Genomic DNA, 21,265 nt, shown 5'->3' with positions numbered 1-21,265 from the left:
AGTGCTTTATGTTCTTACATAATGTATTCATTTTATGGGAGACCGCTTACAGACAGATATGGCTATTTTTTATGTTGTGGTAATACAAATGTATATACCTCGCTAACATTGTATTATTTTTTTTGTAAATTCAGGATTTTAAGTGTATGCGTTTTGCGATTCTAGAGAATTCAAAATCATAACAATTAAGAAGAGGAACGAGCAGAGGAAGGAAGGGAGGGGGAGAGACAGAGAGAATGGAGAAAAATAAAAATATACTTCAGTTTTACAGAAAGAATTTTGTAATTTTTTTTTACAACAAGAAATATTTTATTTATATACATATAAAAAAAAACTCAGAACAATGATTTATTTACAATGGTTTAATGTTCTGAAGATGTACAACTGTTTGATGTATGATCTATGAGAGCATTATTAGTGATTGTACTGCCTGCAGGTGTTTTATTTTTAACGTCCTCTTCAAGATTACTATCATTTTCTTCGTCTTCTTCGTTTTTATCTTGATTTGAACAGCATACATCATGTTTTAGCGGATTTTGTATCATATCTTTGTTATGATTATATGGACCGGATGTACCAGACGTAATTCCCATATCTTTATAAAAACATAAACCGCAGAAGTTTGACGGTACTCCTGATGTATGGTGTGCTGGAGGATATGATGATGGTAATGCAGGTACTAATCCTGTTGCAAGGGCTAAGTTTCTGAAAAAAGAAATTCAGTTAAGATAAGTGTAAAAAAATCAGTAGATAAAGTAGTTCATAATTATTATAATAAAAATTATAAAATTTACCAGTGGTCTTAAAACGAAATACACATTAAGAAGTAATGTGTGAAAATCAAAAGAATAAATGAAAAGAAGAAGAAAAATTGAGAAGGAATAAGAAAATGTAAAAAAAAATTATACAGATAGCTCAGAAAAAAAGGCCTACCTTTTTTCAGATAGGGAGTAAAGATAGATTTAATAACGGGTAAAATGAATTACATACGAGAAAAAATGAAAATAAATTCATGTTATTTGGAAAATTGACTTTATTATGACGAAAAAGAAGTGTCCGTTCGAGTGACACGATGTAAACAAGAATTTGTTTTTGGTGCCTCGTACAAACTGTGGATCAGATATTTAACCCTATAATGAGATCATTTACTCATGTATTTATTAATGTCATGTTATTAATGTTTATTAATGTCTACGGTTGTTTAATATCAGGAATAAAAACGTCTAAAGATAGTATAACAAGACCGTATAGCGGGCCTTAGTAAAGGATTCCTACCAATTATTATGAAAGTAGTAGAAAGTATAATAATTGAAGAATCCAGAAAGGGACAAAAGGGAACTCTTTTTGTAAAGGTAACAGGTCCGTTTAACAATCATTTTTTGTTTTACTGACACACAATGAACAGAATGCTTGACAGTCGATCGGTTTCACGCTTCAAGTCGGGTCCGGTCCGACAGGTAAAGAAGCTAGAAGTATAAATACCCCTCTGGTAAACCATTTAAAGTTCAGTTCTGCGAGAAGTTACGACGTGAGTTCGGCAATGTGAGTTGTGCGAAGTCTGCGAACCAGTCCAGCGAGACTTTACCTTCTTTTTCAGTTTGGCCTTTGTCAGGATGCCACTGATACAAATGCCTCGGCAGATATTTCCATCAGAGTACTTGCACAACTTACTTCGTGTGGCCTCTTCCACTAGTTTAAGATAACTAGTGGCCAGATTGAGGATACTAGTGGTCTTTTGTCTTGAGTATCTTATTATTGTATTATTATTATAATCAATTGTTTGCTTAACAAAGTATGCTGCGAAAAAATTTTAGTATCGCTCAAATTTTTTTCCGTGCTCTTGTTTTTGTTGAGCAATTTTTTATGATTATTTTAAAAACATCCGGTTCCCGTGAATGACCCTACTATTATTGTAGATCTCTGAGCAAAATTTTTTACTAATCATAATTTGAAAACAAGGCATTTCCAAACTTAGGTTTATATGAATTTTTTTTTCTCAATATTGATATTAGAAATTCGACTGTAAATTATGATAGAAACTTCATGAAATATTCTACACATTCTATAATTTAATTTGAGCTTTTTTAATTATGCATAAATATGAAGTTACTACGTCATAGTTTTCTTGTACTTAAATTTTTATTAAATCCTGTAATATTTTTTTGTAGGCAGTTTTTGTAGTGATATTTATAATTTTACGAATGAGTTTTTTGTTTCGTAATTTAATTAGTAGTAATTATACATATTCTGAAGGTTTTGTTAAATACCGGTCGAAATTTTCATCATGTATTTTGACCTATGTTGTAATATTCTCCCTATAAACGGTCTGATTTACTCCCTTCTTGTTTCAATTTCTTATTTCGTATCCATTGTTTGGATACGAAATAAGAAGGGATCTTTTCTCAACTGTTGACTTTCTAATCTTACATCCTTCAGTTTCCCTCTCTTCCTGTTTCGTTATTTATGCTTGCGTGAATGCATCAACAAAAATATGTTTTCAGTATTTCTTTATGTTAATAGTAATATTAAAAAATTTATATTTTGTGTTATATTTAAGTTTTTGTTAGTAATTAACTAACTATAATCTTTATGTAGTGATACATTTTACTCTGCTATTTAATAAGTGTTGTACGTTTTTTGTCAAAAGATGGGAATTATTTATCAATAATTAATTATAAACCGAGCTAGAAAAAAAAAATGATTTGTAAATCTTTTCTATGTTTAGTACTGCATACCTTCATCTTTTATCACTTGTTGACGCGTTTCGGAACCACACCATTGTCAAAACTTATACTGATACTTTAAATTCCTGTTAATCTTTATATAGCGTTTAGTCAACGCCCCTTCATCTATTTGACGTCATGGCTTATCTAGCTTTCTTCTTGTTTATTTGTTGACTTTTTAATTTAAAGATTTCTAAAGTGTTCATTCTTCTTCCTTTTACACATTTTTGAATTAATTTCGTTGATTCTTGTGTAAATATACTGATGGAAATGTCTGTCGCGGCATTTGTATCGGTGGCGTCCTGACAGTGGCCAAACTGATGACTGTGCTGTTACCAAATTTAGACGACCTCCGGTCTTTAGACCATCATGGTTAGGAACGGATGGGGTGGTATGGCGAACGGGATCACCCCAAGGCGGGTAATGCAGAATTTTATTTTTTTACCTTAATTTTTTTCACATAATTTTCTTTAAGTTTTACATTAAAAGATTAAATATCACAATAACTTTAGGCTTTATGTCATTACGCAATAAGTAGAGTTAGAGTAATGAAAAAAGGTACCGGACGGAGGAACCCAAAATTAAGCCTATATCACCTTTTTAATTAATTTTTTTTAAATTACCTTAAAAATCGCCTGAAAATATATTAATTTTTTATAAAAAAATAAAATATATAAAATAATAATAATAATAATGCGTAACTTTTTTGTTAAATACAGTTTTAATGTAAATGAATTACAGTTTTAATTACGTTAAAACGAATAAATAGAACGTGCGTATATACGACGCTGAGAATCGTCGTACATACGCACGTACGTGCGTATCTACATGCGTACGTACTGACGGCATGACGTCATACGGCGTATGACGTCTCGCCGAAACTAGTTAAAATCGATTCAGGGATAGTCAAAATGAATATTTCCGTTGAAATCTGAAAACCGAGATTTTTCGCGATCACAATACTTCCTTTACTTTGTACAAGGAAGTAAAAACATGTAGCTTGCTTCTTATTACGCAGGGTAGCAGGGATGTGAACATTCTAGCTTCTGTCTTTGCGATAAAAGAAAAGAACCAAGGTGTAAGATTTTGTTAAAGAAAAAATGAAATTTAGAAGTTTTGATGTTAAGTTGAATATGAATTGTAAAAACTAATTCAGCAGATTTATATAAAATAAAGAAAATCTATATATCTATTTTAATTATTAGGCTGTTGAAATTGGCGAATGATTTTAAGTTTGAATTCATAATGTTAAGTTCTATACATTTATTTTCATTTATTTTATCCGTGTTGGTTTAGACTGGATAGAAGTAATAATAGTGACAATGTAAATCAACTCATATTTTTAATTTTTTTGCGTACCTTTAACAAAATTCTTTTTTCGATTTTTATTTAGTGTATTTTGTTAAGATTATTATTAAATTTATTTGTCAAGTAAAATTATTTAATTAGATATATGTTATTCATCTTGTATAAGAGCGTAAAAGTTATTAGATGTTAGTTTAAACATATAAACACTATACATGTATTTTTTGAGTGTGTGTGTGTGTGTGTGTGTGTTTGTTTGTATATATATATATATATATATATATATATATATATGTGTATGCAATCAAAAATACAAGTCCATATGAATTGTAGGCATGTCTTTACTTTATTCATACTGTTCTAGAGGGTTGAAATGTTCATCCCACTAAATTAAACCTACCTATTTGATTTTATCAAGGATGCACATGCTAATTTCAGATCAGATATTGACTTAATTGTATTGTCATGTGTCCCCATTTCGAATATAATTCAATTCTCTTTTCCCCTCTTTTCTATATAGTATCATGGATCATTTAATTTGGTGACAATAGTTTTTTTTTTCTAATTGAATGAGACACGTGTTCTTCCCCCTTAAATAGTAAAAGATAAGGGCGTTTAAGTACTTCAGTATTTTGTAATACGTATTTATAACAAACAGATCCTTCACACGTGTTTTATTGAGGATTAAATTTAATTATTTATAATAGTAGACTTTAATTCTTCGTATAAAAATATCTTATCTACTTCAACAAATCCCTTCAAAATAAATACTTATTTGCGTGGTTAACCATTTAGTGTATAATTGTCTTTACTATCGAATATCGGGTGAACCGATAAAATAAATGATTTTAAAAATGTAATAATTTTTTATTTATTTGTATGTTTAATAAAAAAAAATTTTACTCAAATCGGCAGCTTATTTAATAACATTTGGCCTTAAATTATCTTTGTAAACTGTTTCCTGACATTAATCGTCATTTAGATTCATACATTCTTCGAATTTAGTTTTTACGTTTCATCATCACATGACGTAAAATATCATCCAGGAATTGCGGAAACTTTGTGATGAATTTTTTCTTCAAATTTTTCAACGTTCTTAAGGTTAGATCACTGGGTATGTATTACTCTTCAAATACCCCTACAGAAAAAAAAAACAACATATTCTGTGCGTACAGCGCAAGGAATACCGCCTGTTTGTAGTAGCTTGGTCTGGATTCAACAATCTTTTATTTAAATTCATTTATTCTCAAACCGTATGACCGGTTGACGCATTCTGTTGCAACCACTTGTCTGGTGGATTTATTTCAGGTTTCTTCGCCGTTGGAGAAGACAATATTCATTCGTTTTGTTATATCGCTCTACATGACTATCATTATCTTCTAAGGAATAAGAACAAATTATTCTAGAGGCTACTATTAAAAACCCCGTACGCTGACTTGAATACTCTTCAAAGGTATTTCATTCATTCAATTAGGTTTGTTAACTTAATAACCCGATGTGATGAATTAGGTTTGTTAACTCGATAATTCATCACTAATAAGAATTACGTCTTCGTTAATGTTTATAAGATTCAAAAAGAAATAAAAGACAAATGTTCATTCGATTAACTCGGTCAGTATCAATTAATCTCCTGTCTGATATATACATATGGAAATCCTTTAGTAGTAATCTTCAAACACTCTGTATTCGACAAATCTAAATAATTTGATGACAACGGGTAGACTGTTTTATAGTATTTAATAATACTATATGCAATACTATATGCGTAGTATAGTATTATAATACTATAATTATTACTATTATTTACTATTATTATTATTACTACTACTACTATTATTACTATTATAATACTGTACTAGCATTATAATACTAAATACTACACTACTATTGTAATTGGGTTTTATGGTATTGCATCGTCTTACGGCATCTAATGGTTTATCTTCGTTATTTAAGTATACCAGGAGGCTTCTTTTTTAATGTTGAACCAGTTTCATCAAAACTCTTACACACAGACTTCAATAGCATGGGTACTTCTTTATTCTAATGGAGGACTTAAAATGGCGTCAAAATAACCGACTTGCAGCCAGAAAACCAGTTTTTGAAAATCGCAAATCCATGTTCTTTAACCGTCCAGTGTTCAATTAAAACTAAACGCTATAGAAAGAAAAATGTACGGTTATCAAACATATCCGGATGTTACCGGAAAAAACATTTATAATCGCTCATCTCACAGATTATAATCTCGAAAAGTAGAAAACGCACAAAAAACCGTAAAAAAAGAATCTAAAATAAAAAATTCCTAAAATCAATTACTATCAATATACATTAATGAATTACTACATACAGTGTCTCATGAAGTAACGGGAATAATTTCAGGACATGTTCTATTAGTGAAAATAAAGAATAGTTTTATATAATTACTGCTTCGGAAACGCTTCGTTTTCAAGTCATAACTTGCGAAAAATTATCGATCTGATTTCTGCTCCTAGAGTAAAATGAAGCTATACCATCCTTGGAACATAAATTTGATGGGCTTACACGGCTTTTGACCTAGAAATTGAAAGATCTCAGAACTGTAATTTTTGAGAAAATTATTGTAAAACTCAAAAAATTTGTTATCACAAATTACTTTTCTTTTTTTTTAGTTTTGACGTACAATAACTTTATTAAATTTCCCATAAACAAAGAACATTTTTCAATATAAATTGTAGAAAATTTAATTCTAAAAAAATTGGTGTAAATAACATAATTGATCATGAAGAAGAATTTAAAAAAATTGGCTTTTATTAAAAAAAAAAGAGATTGAAACCATGCATAAAAGTACTGTATTACAATTAATTATAAACCAAAACACGAATCATTTTGATATTTGAAAATATCTTCCAAAAAAATATTATAAAAATAAAAATTAGATAAGAATCGTAATTGGTTCTTTTCACCACGAAAGTATTTTACCCTTTGAACAGAATTTAGTGTAAAAACTTTCGAAAACTACAACTTGAAAACGAATAGTTTTGGATCTCATCCCGTTATGTTCATATTAATTCTTTTTTCATTATTTTCACTTGTAGGACATTTTTTCTGTTTCTTCTGAGGCACGCTGTAAATAAAGAAATCATATTTATTTACAAATCTGAAAATTTGTTTGTTTGTTACTCAGTATCGTAAAAACTAGTGACCGATTTCGATGAATCTTTTTTGATTTTCTTTTGTAAAGAAACATATACGCTACAAAAAACCTAATATCGTACGTTATTTTTTCGTAAAATGAAGAAATGAGATTTTGAAAAAAATTATTAGTTTGTCAAACGTAAATTTTTTCATTCTGCGAGTACTTCTGCACTGATGATCTATGAATATTTTTTCTTAGAAAAAAGTATAGGCTGAACTAAAAAGCCTGAAAACTGAATGTCAAGCAGTAGCCAGAGCTACTGAAAATGAAAATCAAAGGTCGTCGAAGAGCTCAATCTACACGTCAAATATGCGTGAGAAGCATGCGGGTAGCTGCAAGTCGGCAATAAAAATAATTTTTTTTAAAGAAAAACAACAAAACATGTATTTCTATTTGCTTTTATAAAAAAGTAACTGTCGAATAAAAATTGTAGTTTCATTTTAGATAATCCATTCGAAAGAACGAAACAGGTTATCTTAAAAACAGAATAAACCATTGAAATTTCTAACTCAGATTGCCCACTACTACTTCTCAAATTGATCATTCCGTAATAGAGTTAAATAAGATAAAAATGTATATGGGAATATAAAGATAACATGAACCGTTTTCCGATCGAAGAACTATATCTTCTTTAATTGAAATTTAAGAAATTTGCCTTATAGTCAGGAAGTTTGCCTATAGTTCGGAAAGTCGCTGTGCATTATGCTTTAGAATTATGTGGTGCATTCTGTTTTTTCGGCGTTAGATTGATTGCCCTGCGAGTTCGTTGGGCGTTGCTCAGTAATAAACCAAGTTATCAGTTGTTGAGTTGTGATGGAACGTTCTTCGTTTCGTTTCGTTTATCGGACTCAATAGTTACGAGAAATATAATGTTTCTTTCGGTAGAGGAACGCATTTTTTTCATTGAACCCGTCTTTCGTTCACAGTGATTTAGTGTAGCACGTTTTCTGAAAAAAAATTTCAAATATATCTAGCTGTTTGTTACTGCAATACAGTTTAAACTCTTATTGAAAAATTTCGGGCGACGGGCTCTGTTGAAGACGCTGATCGAAGTGGAAGATCGTCTTAACTAAAATAACAGAGACTGCTTTATATTTCGGATGCTATGGCCGAAAGTCCATCAAAGTCGATGCGTAAGTTAACACAGCAGCAAGATATCGGAGTTGCTACCGCACATAAAGCTGTAAGAAAAGAACTGAAACTTTTTCCCTACAAAATAATGTATGTTCAATAACTGTCATGTACAGCTCATGCTAAAAGACAAAATTATTGTCAACAGTTTAAACGTTTTATTGACCAAAATTCCGTAGGTATCGACAGTAAGTTTTTTACAGATGAAGCATGGTTTTGATCTGGGAGGATATGTTATTTCACAAAATACACTACTGTGGTCGACAACTATCTGCCATGAATTACACGAACATTCTTTACACGAAGCAAAAATTGAAGTCTGGGTCGGTGTGAGTAGAACGCCCGTTGTGGGTTCAATTTTTTTTTTAATACAGTTAATAGTGTCGTTATTGTACTGTTTTAAAACAAACTTCATTAGTCAGTTAATAGAACTGGGAATCAATCACGGTTGGTTCCAACAAGATGGCGCCACAGCGCACATGATTTTTACAGCGCACAGGCCAATGATTTTTTACGAAATGTCTTTGATGAACAAGGGGTTTGTGATCTGCAGGATCGCCCGATCTGATTTTCCCAGATTACTTTCTGTAGAGGGGACTGGCAAACAAGCTACGTTTCGTAACAGACCACGCACGATTGATGAACTAAAAACCGCAACAACGTCATACGTACGAAACATTCCAGTACATCAACTGGTTAAAGTATTTGAAAACAACGTTATACGTGAGCAGTGTTATATTGATGTTGGAGGAGGTCATTTTCAACTATTGTTGGAGGAGGTCATTTTCAAACTATTCCAGTTATTGTAATATCCGTTTCTATAAAGTAATGAAATAAATATACAAAGAGTAATAATGAAAAAAGTTTCGTTATTTCATAATTCCAGTGCAAAAACAACTTTTCGAATGCGCTGTAAAATAGCGATTACCGATATCGCTATTCTTAATAAATACTCGTACTTATGTAATTAGTTTTGCTTTATTTTGGAGTATGGCTTTTAATCTGATGAATAGATTTTCAAATGGAGGCAAATTTCTTTCTAAAAGTCCTAGAAACTTTAAATACCTCATTATCAGGTAGCATTTATACATTTAGTTAAATCTGTATACAAAATTAATCTTAACCAGAATTTTTAGTATCTAAATACAAATACAATGGGTAGATGGTTGATAAATATCTATTAAACATCAATAGATTCTTCCAGTAATGGAATTCTTGTTAATTTTTTTTTAATGGGTTTTAATTGTTTGTTAATTACCTGTACTGTTGATCTAGTTGTGCTTTTTCAATACGTTTATCTTTAGCTCTTCTATTTTGGAACCATATTTTTATTTGAGTTTCTGTTAAATGTAACGTCTCAGCTAATTCAAAACGCCTACTTCTTGATATGTATTCTGATCTATGAAATTCTAATTCTAATCTCAATGTCTGTTCACTGCTGAAAGTTGTTCTTTGTCTTCTAGGACGACCTTCTTTTCTTCTCCTTCTTGCCACTACAAAAGAAACATAAGATGACAATTATTAAAAAAATTATGATAGAATATATCAATTTCACGTACAGTACACATTAAAAGAAAGAGAAAGGAAGAAGGAAAAACCATTAAAATGAGATTTTTGAATGTAAATAAAATATTAAATATTTAACACTTTGGGAACAGGAGAAAAGTTCGTAAATTAATTTTTAAAAACGGTTAAACTTTTTACTAATTATATAATTTTAGTAATGATGTGAGTGTTTCTTTAGGAAACCTAAAACTTTTAATATTGGTCTTTAATTTTTAAAGAAAAGTTTTAAATACTTTAAATCACGTATCAAAGCTGATAAATTCAGAAAAAAAATCATCGATTAATGTGCTTCTCTTTCCTTGAATAAAACTTCCACTTGTATTTCCCAGAGATCATGGATGGGATACGCGCTAACTGTCTGTATGGCACTTCGAAACTAATTTCTGTTTGTTATTTGCCACGGTTCATCTTTTGGGTAGATTTTCCTTCACACTATTCATACCTTTTCCATATTTTTTTGATACTTATTTTCTCTTATTTAGATTCTGTCGATTTAAACCAGAGTTCTTAATTTAATCCATAATGATGATGTGAAGACGTGTAAATTCGGTTCATCCTTACTGTATCAGATTAAGTGCAGAGATTAGGTTGCGGTATTCGTTGGATTAACTCGTGTTTCGCACTTCCTCTCAGTTTCATACATTGATTTTTAAATCATAAATTTTATTGAGATTTAAATAACTAAAATCTGTATTTATAAGAACATGATGGTATATTTCGGAAAGGTGGTTTAACCATATTTGTCAATTGCTATAAAAAACTGAGGCGAGTTGTCGTGCTGAGAGGTATATAAATGAAGACTAGTTCCTTACCCCGTCAGAAGCATACATTTTCAGCTAATGATTGGTCCATTAATTAATAGTTTACTTATAAATAATTTTCATCATTGGTCGCTTTAAAAGAAAGATACTTGAAATAGCAAAATAATGAAAAATGATTTCGATGTTTACTTAATACAGATGAACATTATATTATTATAGGTTTTCATGAAATTTATCCATTAAGAGAATTTCTAAAATCACTGTTTTCGTTTAGAAAGGTTTATATATATATATATATATATATATATATATATATATATATATATATATATATATAATGTAGTTTTGCTGTAAATAATGGTTTAGTATAAACAATTTATTAAGCTACTAACAAAGAATGTAATTATTTTATATTCATTTACATTCAGTTTTCATTATTTAAAAAAAATTTACTAGTAAAGTATTTTAAACGTTAAAATTATAGATATAATGTGAGGATGCCCAATTATAATTATAATTGTTCTGTATTTAATTATCATTAATAAGGTCCGCGTAAATAATCAGATTACGAAATGATAAACTTTGGAGTAATACTTTGAGTATAAGTTGTTATTTAACAATTATCAATTATTGATAATTAAATACTATATATTAAAATGTTATCACTACGGTAATTACAATTGATATTAATATGTTAAATGATTTTTTTTCTTAATTTTTTTTTTACCGTACTTTCGGAAAAGCAGTTTTTGGAAAGTAATACCGTACTTTTCCGTTCTACGTGTTGAGGTATGAGGAGTACGAAAAACCATTCAATTAAATTGGGGTTTCCTTAAATATATTACATGTAGGTTTTTGTATTAAATTTTATGTTTCGATAATCTTCAAAACTATTGGATCAATTTCATTGAAATTTAAATATGCCTTTAGTTGTGTTTTTGAAGTTGTGCATGTGAAAATTCTATGAAGATCGGTTGAGTCGTTATTGAGATACGCTCAATTTAAAGTGGAAAAAAATTTGAGCGGGGCAAGTTAGAAAGTGTGGTCATGATATTGCAAGTTGGAACGTTGACTTTCTTTATCTGCAGTATCTATTTTCAGCAATATTAAACCAAATTAAAAAAATATTAAAATATTATAATGAAATTAAATTAACGAAAAGTCGGTCTTTTTGCGCAGAACTGCGCAAGATTTGTTTTTTTATTAGAGGATTTGATGAAACGTCAAAATTTATAAAAACCCTTACTTGCAAAAATTAAACCGGTTAGCATATTCTCTTTTATATAGATATTATATTTATACAGTCGGTAATGTAATGGAAATAGGTGTCTTGGGTAAAATAATTAACTGAATCTCTTTACAATTTGATGGTTCAATAACATTTTGAACGTTTCAAAAGTAGTAGTACCATGGTAATTCAAAGATTTAACGTAAAGATAAAATACCAGTGATTGAAACCATATTTAATTAATAAATCGGTTCCCGTTCATCACTTGAAGGCAAATAAAAATGACTGATTTATATTATTCTATTGGCTGTTATTGATTAATGATCGTAGCAGTCTTCACTTAAAATTTTCCATTAAAAGGGAGAAAGAGAGAGATAATTAAAAGTAAAATATATAACGGGTGTGCATATGTATCCTTATAAATCTACGGTTTATGGATTATCCGTGAAGAAATATACAAAATAGCCTGCTTCATATATTGAAAGCGTTCTTTATACCGAATTCAGCCGTGAAATTTTTAAATGTGCTTGGTAAATTAATTTTAAAAGTGTTTATACGTTTGTCATACATAATGTTTATTATTTGTTGTGGTTAGCGTCGTATAGAGTGTTTTCAGTAATTGAAGTGGTCACTAATTGACACGATATATATATATATATATATATATAAGAAGGGGAGGATTAGGGTTGGCATACGAAACGAATTATCTGTTTAAACCAGCAGCTGTAGTTGTGATGGTGATGATGATGATGATTCAGAGTTTAATGGAAGTTGTTTAGAAAAAAGTAGGTAAGGTAACACAAGAAGAGGGATGATGTGAAATTTAGTATTATGTAGGTCTGTACGTTACGTTTTCTAATACGTATGTAATTTCCCAGGTGTTGTTCAGTGGACTTTCAATTATTTAATATTATATTGATGCGGCCTCCAACAGTTTTGACCCATTTATCAATGTTACACGTTTTTATTTATTGTTTTTATTATTATTCTATTACGTATCGTGTGCTATTAATTATACTGAGAGGAAAAATATTGCCTTTTACAGTTTTAATGCATACGTCGTTATTAGGATGTATTCTTTATTAATTCCGTTATTTTATTATTAAATTATTAATTATTTTAAATTACTCTTATTGTAAATACTACGTTTCCACTATTAAATATCAATGGGAACGGTTTATTTAATATAAACCGAGTTAAAAGATACATATAACATGTAAAAATAATACTTTTTTAATTATTTTAAACTCAAGATTTTGATGGTAAGGCCAAATTAAGAAAATCTGATGTGAACACCACATAACTTCCATGTACTCCTATTAAATTACATATACAAATTTTTTTAAAATGAAAAGTACATAACATCTTATTTCATTAATAACATCTGATATTTTTTCATATTTTTGTTTTTAATTGTTATTATTGAATTATTATTTACTGTAAAACTTTTTTACACATAGAGGTTAATAATTATTAAAAAATTAATATATTTAAATTAAAAAAAAACAATTAAAAAAGGAGATGAAGTTGGATTTGAACCGATGTATCTTTCCCTCGTAAGATCCAAGTATTTCATTAATTAAAATTTTACTTGGCTATAACTGTGGAACCACTGAAAATAATTATCACTTATGATATATCGTTGAAAAGTTCGCATTGAGGGCTTACTACTGCACTTAAGAAAAAGTCCACATTTTTTTGAATTTTGGACTTTTTTGGTCCTGTCAATTGCAATCAAAAGAGGAGGTGCACAACTAGATGTTACAACAGTTCTAAATTTCAACATCTTACTGCTAATAGTTTTTGAGTAATGCGAGAAACATACTCATATGTGCTTACGACGGCCGTATGAACGGCGTACGACGTCACGCTGAAACAAGTCAAAATGGATTCAGGGATGGTTAAAATGGATATTTCCGTTGAAATCTGAAAATCGAAATTTTTCACGATCACAATACTTCTTTTACTTTGTACAAGGAAGTAAAAAACGTGCTTTTAGACAAAAGATTTTTCTGTTTCACGTCATAAAAATTAATGGAGATATACTCCTGGAACCCGTTTTATTCAATTATTCTGGTCAAAAACAATAAGAAAACATCATGTTTACTCCTTTCTTTGGATTTATAGAATTTTAGAATGATTTTATTTCACTCTTTGCCCAAGAATAAGGGCGAAATCTTTTGCTTGTAATAACTCGCTAACGATGCGTTTCCGGATCGTTGTTTATTATGAACTCTTTCACTACTTTTGCTAGTAAAATGAGCTCAGAAAGCCGGTAACACTACGTGTTTCACCTGTATATTAAATTCTTTGCCTTTCTCTACAGCTTTTAGTTTATACTTATTCCTTATTCTCTACTAAATTCACCAAAGCTTTATGTCTTAATGCATGATGGCTTACCAACTTAATTCGATAAGATTCAGCTAAAAATTTCTTATCTTTCCTATTCGACTAAAACCTTTTTATTTCAAATTTTATCGACTCATCTATTTTCAAAATTTCTCCTCTGTAGTGTTCACCGTGAAAGATGGAGCTTGTGTTTAAACTATTGTATCTCAGTTAAAAAATATTGCAAATAAAAATGAAGATTTCGTCGGAAACTGCAATTATTTTTGCGCAAATGAATTCGGCGATTTTATTTACCATAATTCGTTTAAAAATTAGTGATGTGAAAAGGGTAAAACTCACGATTTTTTACACTTTTTTGAGAACGTCAACTTTGAATTACTATAAGATCAAAACCAATGGAGATAAAAATTTTCTACTTTTGGAGGTAGATTAAACGATTATTTCTCAATAATTATAATTAAGATTTAGCCCAAACTAATATTATTTAACGGTGCAGATCGTTTCAAGTAACACTATCACATTTCGTATAACATTATGTGTAGAAAAAATAAATTTCCGCTAATATCAAGCATTAATTTTGTGGAATTCATATTTTTAGAGATTAAATTGAATGACATTCTCATTTTATGGTGTAGATCATTTACAGGATCATAAAAATCGATTTAAAACGTGGCAATACATGATGGACTGTAGAAGCGAGCGGTACAGTCTCATCAACTATGTTAAACTTTCTGTTTGCGAATTACTTTCATGAATCCTTTACACTAGTACAAGTGTTAATCAGTATTTGTATTAATTAATTATATTATACATAAATAAATATATTATTACAATTACCTTTACATTTCAAGTCATGCTTAAAATAAAAAGGGACTTTACCTTAGGTTTATAAAACAAATAACTAATAAAGATAATGAAATTTCTAAGAAACACGCGGTTGTTTATAATAAATTGTTGGTATTTACTGATATGATTTTAATGGCTTTTTGTAATCTGTTATTTTTTTTAAACAGTAGAGTCTTTGATAGAAATATTGTGAATAATTGTAAAAATAAAACTGTATGAAAATAACAAAACAAACAGTAGTAGCAGTAATAATATTTACATTTGTGGTAGTATTTACAAAAATAATTTATAATATTAATGAAATGTAAAGTAATCGAATAAAACTGTGTGAAAGGCAGCCATTCCCGCGTCTGTATAATAACGAACATTTATTACACAGACTAATGATCGTTCAACTGCTAGTTGCGATTGTACTTTTTGAATGATCATTTCATATTTTTCCCCCTCAGTTAAAAGATTAATATTAAATACTTTATTTTCAAAATATCGTCATCTTATTCAAATTGTTTCAAGAATTACAACGATCTGTTTTTTCTCGTAAAATATTTAGTGAAACTAATCTAAGGTTGTTTTGTAAAAACCACTGTGCACGCTTAAATAATATTTAAATAAATGTAAATAATATTTACATTTGTGGTAGTATTTACAAAAATAATTTATAATATTAATGAAATGTAAAGTAATCGAATAAAACTGTGTGAAAGGCAGCCATTCCCGCGTCTGTATAATAACGAACATTTATTACACAGACTAATGATCGTTCAACTGCTAGTTGCGATTGTACTTTTTGAATGATCATTTCATATTTTTCCCCCTCAGTTAAAAGATTAATATTAAATACTTTATTTTCAAAATATCGTCATCTTATTCAAATTGTTTCAAGAATTACAACGATCTGTTTTTTCTCGTAAAATATTTAGTGAAACTAATCTAAGGTTGTTTTGTAAAAACCACTGTGCACGCTTAAATAATGGTGGTAGTTTTGGGCTAAATCTTAATTATAATTATTGAGAAATAATCGTTTAATCTAGCTCCAAAAGTAGGAAATCTCCATTGGTTTTGATCTTATAGTAATCAAAGTTGACGTTCTCAAAAAAGTGTAAAAAATCGTGAGTTTTCCGTTTTTCATGCTCTTAATTTTCAATCGAATGACTGTAACTAAAATCGGCCGAATTCAGTTAGCGCAAAAATAATTGCAGTTTCCGACGAAACTGCAATAACTTTAATAAACTTTTTATTTTTATTATTCGATTTTTTTATCTGAATTACAATAGTTTTAAAGCAGTTACTTTTATATGGCTTTGAATACTAGATCGTGATACCGGTGTTTCTTTGGTGTTTGGGTTTCAGCGAACCACACATCTCAGGAATGGTCGACCTGAGACTGTACAAGACTACACTTCATTTACATTCATACATATCATCCTCATTCATTTTCTGAAGTAATACCTTACGGTGATTCCGAAGGCTTAATAGAAAAAAAAGAGAGAGATACAATAGTTTAAACGTAAGCGCCATATTTCATGGCGACTACTATAATACTTCATTTCAAAGGCCTCTATATTTTTTCTGTTTTCTCTATTTTACATATTTCGTTACCGTAAATTGCTATACACATTAATATTTTCAAGAATCTCTTTGATATGTATTTGATACTACTAGATTTCTTTCCTTTTTTCATAAAAGCACTCTCTTTGATTTGTTATATTACCTTATCATAATATTTAATTCCTCTTTATCTTCCTATCTTCCTTTCTATCTCATTTTATTACCTTCGTTTTATTCTTACGTATTTTCAAATGGTTCTCTTTCTTAGAAATAGATTCTTACCACTCAGAATTTCTGCTTAAATCATTTTTGGTTTTCGTCAGAAAAATATTTTCAGAAAATGTTTACATTTTTATATTTTTTTTTTGGGTAGTTATTTCATTCTTAAATTTTTTATCTTTTTTTATATCAATTCTTTTATGTAATAGTTAAAAAGCGTTGAAAATAGTCTACATTCTTATCTGGATTCCTTCCTAAATCAGAGGTTGCTTTACATCTTCTACTCTTTTTTTAATTCATACCCGTTCTTTTGCAGATTATAAATGTGTTTCCTTATATTTAAGCTCTACAACTTGATAGTGAAATTTGTTGTATGAATATTTATTTCCTTATATTTATATTCTTTTGAAATTTTAAAGATTTTATTCAACTCCAGATTTAAAAGTACTGTGTTGGTTGATATTATTTTTAACCCTGTCAACATAAGTGACTAACCCCTAATTTTAATCTTATTCAAAATTTCTAATTTAAAGAATGATTGAAAAGGTATTATTATTGTTTTTAAATATGGTTAGGACTACAAGAAACGGCCCATTTTTTTTTTATTGCAAGAAATGTAAAAGGTGAGAGTTGCATTTATATAATAATAGAAAAAAATGTAGAGAAACTACATAAAAAGACTGCTGCAGAGCGTGAGCAACCAATTTTCACACAAATTCTTTGAAATATCAAAATGAATTAGGATGATTATGTTATATTTAGCAGTAGTACATTACTAAGCAATGATGGTAAAAAAAGGAAAAATTAAAAATATCTTGAAATCTTCGTTGTAAGTTATTAGAAAAAAATGGGATCAATAAAGAAAGCTTACAAAATAAGAAAGCGTTACCTAAATGCGTTAAAAGCGTAAACAGTGCGTTAAAGAGCGTCTTGATTTTAAAAAAAATGTACTTAATAATCCATTTGTGATGAATCTTCTCATTTTTTTCAATCTGTTTAAAAATAAATTTCAAGATTGTTTAGTGCACATAAAAAAAGGTTATCCCGTATTTCTAATGTTGGATGTAATATTTTCAATATTACAAATTATTTTGTAATATGAGCGTAGACTTGCATAAAAATTTTCCAATTCAATCGGCTGTTTGAAATGCGATTTGAAAAAATAAGGTGTCATTTTCTTCAAAATGTCACGCGTAAAATTTTTATATTAGTAGTTCTTGAAATATGATGGAGTGAAAAATTAAGATGGCCGCCATTTTGTAATTGACGCAAATAAAATTTAACTTAAAAGTTAGTTTAATAAAAATATTCACGAAATTTAATAAAAATAGTTTAATCTGTTCTACATGAATAATTTTTTTTTAAATCCAAAAGATGATGGATGAAAAGAAATTTCCGGTTGTACATTTATGTAGTAATTTTTTTTGTACTTTTGTTGGAAATACATTATCGAAATTGGATTACCTTTTTTTTTATACAGTGTATAATAATCACTAATTATGAATAATTCATTTAAATTGCATCTCTGGAAATTCATTAGAGAAATATCGAGATTGGTATTGATAAAAAAAATAAAAATACCATATGGTATACTTAAATATAATTTGATAATTGATTTATGAACACTTAATCAATTTTTATTTTCACGAATATTCTGTAACAATTTAATATCTTTTCATCTACATTCAATCAGAATACGTCATTTAAAAATTTAAGAATTTGTGAAACGCGTACAACGTTTTACTACGTTAAAATGTTCCACTCATTAGAAATTACATGGTCCTTTTTTCTAAATTTAATAGGTGGATTACAAAAATTGTAAATATCATTAACTTGTTGAGTAGAAGAATTATTACAAAAAAAAAAAACAAGCTTATCTTTATCCGATTGCAGTAATGGTGGGTGATTTTTAATTAGTTATTTTTATTTAGAAAAAATGGATCTCACAGATTCTAACATTTTACAATAAAATAATAACCTGGAATTGTTGTAACCTGGAAATAAACGAAACTTTCCTGTAATCAAAATTTTAATTAAACTTTTCTCCGTAAAATTTAGCTAATCCTTTATTTGAACCAAAGTTTTTTTAACAAAATACATTATTTTTATTATAAAAACTTTTCTGTTAATTACTTTTTTATTATTTAAACAGTTTATATGATTTTCGCTTCTTATTCAATTTTCTATACTTATAAGTTAGTAATCAAGGTAAACTGTCAAAGGCATCTTGACAAAAAAAATTAGAAAATTTATTTTTTTTATTTCATAATTAATATAATTCATAACCATTTCGATTGATTTGTTGATGTAATTTAATGATAAAATTAACTTTTTTAGTAAATTAAACCGAAAATTAAGCGTTTTTACTTCCTGTAATTTTAATTTGGTTTCAAGTTTTAAAAAGTTGAAATTCAAAGAATTCAGAAATAATTATTAATTTAAAAACTGTTAGTACAGTTTTTTAAGTAGATTTTATTATTTATTTTAAAAATACATGTATTTGGCAGCCTTTTTTGTTTTGTTTGATAGTTTAATGGCCAACAGAAATTAAATTAGTTGTCGATCTGAAAAAACCAAAGAAATTCAAGGTTTAGTAACTGGATAGAACTAAGAAAATGAATTCAGAGTGACGATATATAGAGAGAAATCAATCAGTTTGTTGAAATAAGACGTAAATACAGGTAAAAGAAATAAAAAAGGATCGAACTGTAAACCTTTTATTCAAATCTGTTAAAAATTTTTTTTTTGTGAAATAGTTTGTTCAAGTGCTTGCCATTTAATTATTCTACTTAATTTTATTTTTCTAAATGTTAATTAGGTTAATTAGTTGGACCAGTGTTTGTGTTGGTGTGTGTATATATATATATATATATACGAAATATTTCCACTGGATTGTGTTTTCGAAAAACATCCTGAGTGGTAGTATAATTTGTAGAAGCGTGCAAACAAACCGCTTGCCAACTGACGCTTTATTATATCCATCCAAAATCTGTCCTGTATCATCTATCTATCTGTCCATTATTACCGCAGGAAAAAGGATAGGTCAAATGACCCAACGATTATTATGCAACGTGATTGTCAACCCTTTTAAACCCGACGGATCCCCTCTACCTTATTATTATTATTATGTCCTTTATCCTTTTATATTGACATCAACAACATCTAATCCCTTCCTATAGTGGCTCGTGCCGATTCGGAAACTCTACTCGACCGTAAGTCCTTTTTGTATTAAATGCTTTCTAATCATCCATCCGGCAGATTTTATAATAGTTTTCATAAGTATTAAATTCATAACTAAAAATTATGTACTACATGCTACGTTACCAAGTAAAATTGCACCACTATGGAAACACCTATGGATTAGGTAATTTTATTATTTTTTCACAAATAAAAAAATTGTCTTACGGCGATTGCGGATTATTAAGTACAGTTTGTAAAAGAATAAAACCGCAGCTCTATATCCATTGGGTTCTTACTATAGTTTTTACTTCCTTGTACGAAATAAAGTATTTCCGATTTCAACGGAAATATCCATTTTGACCATTCCTGAATCCATTTTGACTAGGCGTACATCTGTACTACGTACAAATGTACGCCATACGTAGGATGTTAAAATTTTGGACTTAGGATTATTGTAACATCTAGTTGTGCACCTCCCCTTTTCATTACAATCGACTGGATCAAAAGTGTCCAAAAAAGCTTAGAATCCAAAAAAATTGGGATTTTGAACTTTTTTTAAACTGCAGTAATAAGCCCTTATTCAGAGCTTTTCAACGATATATCATAAGTGGTACTTATTTCCATCGGTTCCAGAGTTATAGCCAAATAAATATTAATGAAATATTTGGATCTTACAAAGAAAGGCACATCGGTTCAAAACCGACTCCTTTTTTTAACTTTTTTTTTTTAATTTAAATATATTGGTTTATTAGTAATTATTAACCTCTGATTGTAAAAAAAAGTTTTACAATAGATAATATTTCAATAATAACAATAAAACAATTCAGAAGTTATTAATGAAATAAAATTTTATGTTCTTTTCATTTTATTCAAACGTATGTATGTAATTTAATAAGTGTACACGGAAGTCATTTGGTGTCCACATCAAATCTTTTTTTTATGAATCTTTAGTGAATCGGATGCTAGTTCTAGCTTCCGTGTTCTAGATTCAATTACGCGCTTTCTATTGCCTTCCAACTGATCTATTCTTCTACATATTTAATATGTTCTATTTTCTCAATATTCCGACCATTTGATTTCTACATTTTTCGGTGCGTTCTTAATGTGACATATGGTGTCCACATCAGATTTATAATTTTCTATAATTCTTTGGGTTCCAAACAATATTATTAATTACATTATTTTTCGGTGTATATTCTGTAAATTTAACAATTTTTTTCATTTAAGATCGCTCCAA

The 21,265-nt window shown here is 28.8% G+C and overlaps 1 protein-coding gene across 1 annotated transcript in view; it reads right to left on the bottom strand.

Annotated features, from left to right (window-relative positions):
• Positions 1-303: 303 nt before the first annotated feature.
• Positions 304-21,265, bottom strand: part of LOC142330332 (homeobox protein rough-like) — a 55,355-nt gene continuing 34,393 nt past the window's right edge. Inside the window, exons 2-3 of the mRNA XM_075375558.1 lie at positions 9,590-9,824; positions 304-705 (exon numbers count right to left, since the gene is read on the bottom strand). Of these exons, the coding sequence (XP_075231673.1) occupies positions 363-705; positions 9,590-9,824 (578 nt within the window). The 3' untranslated portion in view covers positions 304-362. The remainder of the gene's footprint in view (positions 706-9,589; positions 9,825-21,265) is intronic.

This window comes from Lycorma delicatula, chromosome 9 (genome assembly GCF_047948215.1).
Source record: "Lycorma delicatula isolate Av1 chromosome 9, ASM4794821v1, whole genome shotgun sequence".
Taxonomy (NCBI): Eukaryota; Metazoa; Arthropoda; class Insecta; order Hemiptera; family Fulgoridae; genus Lycorma; species Lycorma delicatula.
The sequence above is the reverse complement of the archived record's forward strand: the minus strand, read 5'-3'. Positions and strand labels throughout refer to the sequence as shown.